Raw genomic sequence first — 6,674 nt, 5'->3', positions numbered from 1 at the left:
AAAAAAAAAAAAAAAAGAAAGATCTATCCCTTTTGCTGGGCATGGAGGTGCATGTCTGTAATCCCAGCACTTGGAAGACTAAGGCAGGAGGATTGTCATGAGTTCAAGGCCAGCCTGGGCTACATATGGAGTTCAAGGCCAGCCTGAATTACAGAGAGAGACCCTGTTTCAAAAACAATAATAATAATAATAATCTCCTTCAGGCTGTGGATTCAATCCCTACAAGACTGGGCCTTTTCAAAGCTAGTCTGAAGGAGCAAGACTCTCAAAAACAAGACTGGAGTTCTTCTTTGCTTCCTCTGGACAGGGGAAGGAAAAACTGACAAAAGCATATAAAGGAATCCTTATTCTCTCAATGTTTGGGCCCCTTCTTCATACATATTGGAAGGTCTTTGTCACACAGACCCTTCTGTAGAGAGGTAGAAGGGAAGGTGTTAACATCTCCCGAGTCCACTTGGTTGCCTGAGGAATGGTCACATGCGCGAACAATGCCTTCCAAAGGTGAGGTTGCAGGGCAAGGCAGGACCTACAAGGTCAACAACAAGGTTGCCTGAGGCAGAGGAGCTGGTGGAGCAACCCAAGCTGCCCCTGAATTTCACTGTAAGAGATGGTGGGGAGGGAAGAGGTGAGGGGGTTGCCTTGTTGTGGCCCTCACTATACTCTATTGTCATACTCCCAAAAGCAGTGGGGCTTCCTAGAGTCTTGGTTTCCAAATTCAAAGGGGAGCAGAAGATGTGAAATCAAGGGAGTAATGAACTGAGGGCCAGAACCCAGGCACGGAGGAAGCATCACGCAGGAAACGGTTCAGATGCAGGATATCACTATGAGGACCAAGAATCCTTCTTCAGGAACTCCAGGGCAGCCCAAGTATCTCAATTCTTTGAGTTCTTGGATTTATTCTCTCAGCTCCTCTACCAAGTGCCTGATCTGATGCTGCCAGATGCTGCGTCACCATTCAGGCTTTCAAGAATCTCCCAATCTTCTTTCTACCTGTTAGCTAAACCCCTTGAATTTATTTAGCTGTGTTTTATCGTTCAGCTGGTTTTTATGTCTGCTTTTTCCACTTATGGGGACATTGCCTTAGAGTGAGGACCTTATTTTACTCATCTCTCTTCCCTCCTATTCAACCCAGGTGCTTTAAATATGCTGGTGTATTCTTTGGGGGAGGCAACTACATTTGTATCACTTTGTGTTCCCTACAGCACTTAACAGTTTCCTATTCATATAATAGGCTTTGCAATTTGTAATCTTAAATTTTGCTGGGCATGGTGGTGCACACCTATAATCCCAGCATGCTGGGTGGCTGAGGCAGGAGGACCACAAGTTTAGCTGGGGCCCAGCCTATGCAATTAAATGAGACCTTGTCTCCGAATAAAAAAGTGACTGGTGGTAGTGTCACGTGCCTGTAATACCAGCACTCAGAAAACTGAGGCAGGAGGGTCACCTTGAGTTCAAGGCCAGCCTGGAATACAGAGCTAGACCCTGTCTCAAAAAATAAATAAATAAATATCAAAAGGTCTGGAGATACAGGTCAGTACAAAGACCATGGGTTCAATCTCTAGTACCAAAAAAAGTATAACAGAAAATATTCCAATATAAATGTAAAGATGAATTTCTTTTTCTTTTTTTTTTTTTTGTCTTTTTTTTGAGACAGGGTCTCACTACACAGTTCAAGCTGTCCTTGACTCACTTTGTAGCCCAGTTTTGTCTCAAACTTGCCGCACCAATCCTCCTGCCTCAGCCTCCCAAGTGCTGGATTATAGGTGTGCGCCACCATGCCCCAGATGTAAACATGAATTTCTTAGAGCTTGCTTTCCGCTAATGACTTTTGCTAGCTTAATTGATGGGGAGGGATAGGAAGAAAAAAAAAAGAGTAATTGAACTTCCTGGACAGAGTGTCAAATAGGATCCTTGAAGAGTCAGAGCCCCAGACTTATCTAGGGCTCTCATGGTTTTTTAGGCACTGTGAAACATTTTCAGGACAGGTTTTGTCTGCCAATTGATTGAATAGTGAACTGGCCTTGCTTACTATGAGGTGCTTAAGGTTGCTTATTAGAAGATGTGCACCTCAGACAGTGCTCTTCGAGGGGCCATTGACACCTCAACTCATTCGTGAGTCCTAGTGACCACTTTTTGATGTTCAGTGTTCAGGCAAAGGGTATGAACTTCTACCAGGAAAGGCACAAAATTTCAAGTGAGCCAAGTTTGTTTCTATCTCTGATTCATCTGATAATCAACTAGGTATTTACCATCATGGGAGGAAGTTATTCAGATTACATGACAAGTATCCAAGGGATCATTTTCTGAGGGTACCATGTATATGTGGATGGTGACCTCAACTGTCTGAGCAAATCTCCCATGGGTGGGGGTAAGTGGGCTAATGATCTCTGAAAGACACAAGAGATCCTAGGGCTATAACCAAGCTGCCAAGGAAGATTATTAGGATAGGCCTTCTAATAAAAAATACAGACTTGTCCCTCAGACATCCAGGGACTCTGAGCCTGCTCCTGATCAACGAGAGAGCTGAGTGCTGCCTCCTGTGGGGATCCCACAAGTTCCTCCTTTCCATCTGCTCCCGGCACCTCACTCTCTCTGTTTGGAAATCTCTCTGGCTCTTAGCACCTACTGAAATCTTTCAGGATAATACTCTACCTCAAGGTCTTCTTACTTCCTCTGGTCACAACTAATTTCACCTTCCATGTGCACCTGTTGCCTCTTTAGCTCTTCCAGATGCAGACTCATTATGTATGATGATGTCACACAGGTACCCTGTGTCCTTATTCCCATGAGAACACCCTGTGGAAAGTAAAACGCCAGGGAGTTTGCACATGTGCGCACGTGTGGGCACACACACATACAGAGAAACAAATGCCTAGTTTATTATCAGACTTATACAAGAGAGAAATAAATGGCTCAATTGAAATTTTGAGCCTTTCCTGGTAGCTGTTCAAAACATTCATCTGAATGCTGAAGAAAGGTCACCTCGATATAGATATATAGATATGGTTTGTTGTTGTTAATTACAGTCACATTCAAGTAGAAGGGTCATTTCACATCTGATTTTGAGGGAAAGAAAATGCTATATTTGGTCTAAAAACAGTTAAACCCCAATGACTCCTGAAACAAGTCATATTTGAAAGGATGGACGAAGTGGTAGGCTGAGTGACCTCCCTAACTCCCTGATGGTGATGTCCTTTCTGAGGAATGGAAATCATTTGCCACCTGTGGGGGAATGCAAGGTAATGAGACGCAGGTGAACCATTATTTGCAGGGGAACAGAATCAAGATAGAAAAACTAAGAGATCTACAAGTTCATAAAAAGCTAGGTATGGGTCTGTTTCTCTTGCTCTTTAGCACTGTCCAAGGCTTCAGCCTCCACCTCCTTGTTTTAGGAGCTTGGCACAGTGCAGTGATCAAAGACCAAGCTGAGCTCCCGGGTTAAATCCCAGACCCGAAAGCACTTCCAGCTCCTTCCGCGGTGAAGTGCCATCTTCGGTTGCCTGGCAACTAGCTGCTTCGAGAGGGTAGAAGGTGGGTGGGACGCTGAGGAAAAGTACAGGTACCTAGATCCAGAACAAGAAGAGTAGGAGGGGCTTTAGCATTTACATCATCCGAATTGCACTTGCGTTTCTGAGACTTAAGTTGTCTTTAACTGGGCTTCCAACTAGGTTTCCTACAAAGGACAGGTGTGGCTCCAACCTTCATGCTTCCTTCCTACCCTGGCTTCATGGAACCTTCTTCCCGGCTCCAAACATCCCTGACTGAGTACCCGGCACTGGCCCTTTAAATGTGACCTGCGGGGGTTGAGGGAGCTAAAACTGACGTGGAACCGGAGAGAGCAATGTCAGACACGTGGTAGGAGGAGGCGTTCATTTTGGAACTGGGCAAAGAGTTTTTCCGCTGTAGGCTGTACATCTTTAATATAATGTTGCGGGGGGTATCCGCTCTTGCTTGTTTTTCTTTTTTGCTTTCCCAATACTGTCGTGATACTTCTACTCTCGAACAAAACTGCAGTTTAAAATGACACTTCTGGGCTCTCTATTGCCCATATTAAAAATGGCGCCGTTGCCTTCCAGGACGTAGTTCATTTAGACTCAAGATCCGGGCGGAAACAGGGGGTAGGTAGGTGCTGCAAGACAGAGCCTAGGTTGTTTTACAAAACCTCCGGGGGAAGCCCGAGGGCGGTTCAAATCGGAGTTGCTGGGTTTTGCTCCTCCTTGGCAAGACTCACTTGTGGGGAGCGGCCACTCCTTACTGCTGAAACCTCGGGGCTGCTTCCCAGTTTGCCGTTTAGCTGAGTAGGGTGCGGAGCTGGAACCTCTGGCCACCCACCATGTGGGCCTTTCCCGAGGTGCCGATTCCGCTGCTGGTGAATTTGATCGGCTCGCTGCTGGGATTTGTGGCCACGCTCACCCTCATCCCGGCCTTCCGTGGCCACTTTATCGCTGCGCGCCTCTGTGGCCAGGACCTCAACAAAACCAACCGGCAGCAGATGTGAGCAGTGGCACACGGGTGTCCCGGGCAGGGGCCAGGGGTGGGCAGAGCAGGGCAGGGGCGAGCACTGAGGTGCTTAAAAGTGTGCAATGGACAGAACTGCTTAGCACTGGGGAATGATGACGAAGGGGACCCTTGAGTGCATCAGGAACTCCGGCAGTGTTGCTTTTCCCCGCAACTGCTCCCCACCAATTTCTGGGAAGATCTTTCGGGTTACAAGTTATTGCACTTGTAAGTGACCACGCCCACTTCCTTTTCCTTCTCCACCCGCTCGCTGCTGGGCCACAGCCCAGAATCCCAGGGAGTGATCAGCGGTGCTGTTTTCCTTATCATCCTGTTCTGCTTCATCCCCTTCCCCTTCTTGAACTGCTTCGTGGAGGAGCAGTGTAAGGCCTTCCCCCACCATGAAGTAAGTGGATAGTGGGGGCGGTTGCCTGGGGCCTGGGAGGTACCAGAGAGAGGTGGGATTGTTTAGATTTGGGAGGAGGGGCTGAGGACCTAGTGGAAAAGACCGAAATTCTTGAAAGGTTGAATGGCAGTAGGCCTGAGTCGTGACATGCCCAAGCCTCCCCCAGTTTGTGGCCCTGATAGGTGCCCTCCTTGCCATCTGCTGCATGATTTTCTTGGGCTTCGCGGACGATGTCCTGAATCTACGCTGGCGCCATAAGCTGCTGCTGCCCACAGCTGCCTCGCTCCCTCTCCTTATGGTCTATTTTACCAACTTTGGCAACACAACCATTGTGGTACCCAAGCCCTTCCGCCCAATTCTTGGCCTTCATCTGGACTTGGGTGAGTATCCCTGCCGCTACTGCCCCTGTGGCACTTACTTCCGGTCACCCTCCCCAAGATGCGCAGCAGAGCACCTTTCCTGCTCTGTCCCTGTGGATGCTCAGATCCCCTCTTGTGGCCCTTCACAGTGTGCTCTGTTCTGAGAGTACCCTTAGATCCTTTCCTAGGTAACACTGCTTCTTTTTATACTGTGTCTTCCTTGCAGGGATCCTGTACTATGTCTACATGGGGCTCCTGGCAGTGTTCTGTACCAATGCCATCAATATCCTAGCCGGAATTAATGGCCTAGAGGCCGGCCAGTCACTGGTCATCTCTGCCTCCATTATTGTCTTCAACCTGGTGGAACTGGAAGGTCAGTGGGGTTGGGGTTAGGGTTAGGGAGAGAGAGAGAGATCTCAGTGTTTGGAGAAGTGCCTGATATATAGCTTTGAGAAAGGAGGGGCATTATAGAAGATAGGGAAAGCTATTTACTTTGTAAATAACAATGAAGAGTGACTTCAGTGTGAGGAAGAAAAATAGCAGCCTGTTGTTTATAGGTGAATTGGCCTGAGTAGCTAGCCTATGATTATCGCCTACTGGACATAAACAGTTTCATAGAACCTCAGCATCAGAGAGGGGCACCCTGACTATGATGGAACAAGACAAAACCCAGACTTCTCCCACTGTAACCATGTCTGAGCATGGACAGAAGCACAGGAACACTGAGTCAACACAAAAAATAGCCAGCATCCCCTCTGATGTGTGAGGTTGCAGCTTCTTTGCTGTAACAGCTCAGTTCCTGCTACTTCTTAGATAAAAATTATGAAGATGTTCAGTCAGAGAATTACTCCTGCTTTCTGACAACAGCCAGTGCAGAGCACAACTTTTCCTTGCAGCCTCCCCAAAACCATTCAAAAGGAATCCTATTGTAAGTCCTTCCTGACAGCTCCTAGACTGCTTGTCTAGTGTGAGGCCCTGGGTTCGGCCCCCAGTATCTCTCTCACACACACACATACACATAGAGTTGGCAAAAAAAGTACTTATTAAAGGTAAGCAAAAAAAAAAAAAAAGTTAGCAGTATTTATTTATTTTTGGTTTTGGGGGACAAGGTCTCACTATATAGTTCAAGGTGGCCTTGAATTTACTATGTAGTCCAGGCTGGCCTCAGACTCGCAGTGATCATCCTGCCTCAGCCTCCTGACTGCTGAGACAGCAGGTATGCTCTACCAAGCCCAGCTAAGTAAACAATTTTTAAACGGGGCATGGTGGTACACATCACTAATTCTAATACTCTGGGAGGCTCAGGCAGGAAGATCACAAGTTTGAGCCCGGCCTGGGCACTTAGTGAGTCCCTGTCTCAAAATAAAAAATAAAATGGGCTGGCTGGGCATAGAAGCTCACACCTGTAATCC

At 47.3% G+C, this 6,674-nt stretch overlaps 2 protein-coding genes across 4 annotated transcripts in view; one reads left to right on the top strand and one right to left on the bottom strand.

Annotated features, from left to right (window-relative positions):
* The window catches only part of C2cd2l (C2CD2-like), a gene marked incomplete in the record, with an annotated part of 17,346 nt that overhangs the window by 10,296 nt on the left and 376 nt on the right, over window positions 1–6,674 (bottom strand).
* Window positions 4,091–6,674, top strand: part of Dpagt1 (dolichyl-phosphate (UDP-N-acetylglucosamine) N-acetylglucosaminephosphotransferase 1 (GlcNAc-1-P transferase)) — a 12,494-nt gene continuing 9,910 nt past the window's right edge. Inside the window, exons 1-4 of one of the 2 annotated variants that reach the window (XM_013511212.1) lie at window positions 4,091–4,494; window positions 4,783–4,903; window positions 5,070–5,283; window positions 5,489–5,635. In XM_013511212.1, coding sequence (XP_013366666.1) covers window positions 4,334–4,494; window positions 4,783–4,903; window positions 5,070–5,283; window positions 5,489–5,635 — 643 coding nt within the window. In that variant the 5' untranslated portion in view covers window positions 4,091–4,333. The remainder of the gene's footprint in view (window positions 4,495–4,782; window positions 4,904–5,069; window positions 5,284–5,488; window positions 5,636–6,674) is intronic. The other variant, XM_005378303.2, reaches the window with a different exon arrangement.

Source organism: Chinchilla lanigera, unplaced genomic scaffold (genome assembly GCF_000276665.1).
Source record: "Chinchilla lanigera isolate Chin_1 unplaced genomic scaffold, ChiLan1.0 scaffold00011, whole genome shotgun sequence".
NCBI lineage: Eukaryota > Metazoa > Chordata > Mammalia > Rodentia > Chinchillidae > Chinchilla > Chinchilla lanigera.
This window is presented reverse-complemented; position numbering and strand designations above follow the sequence as displayed.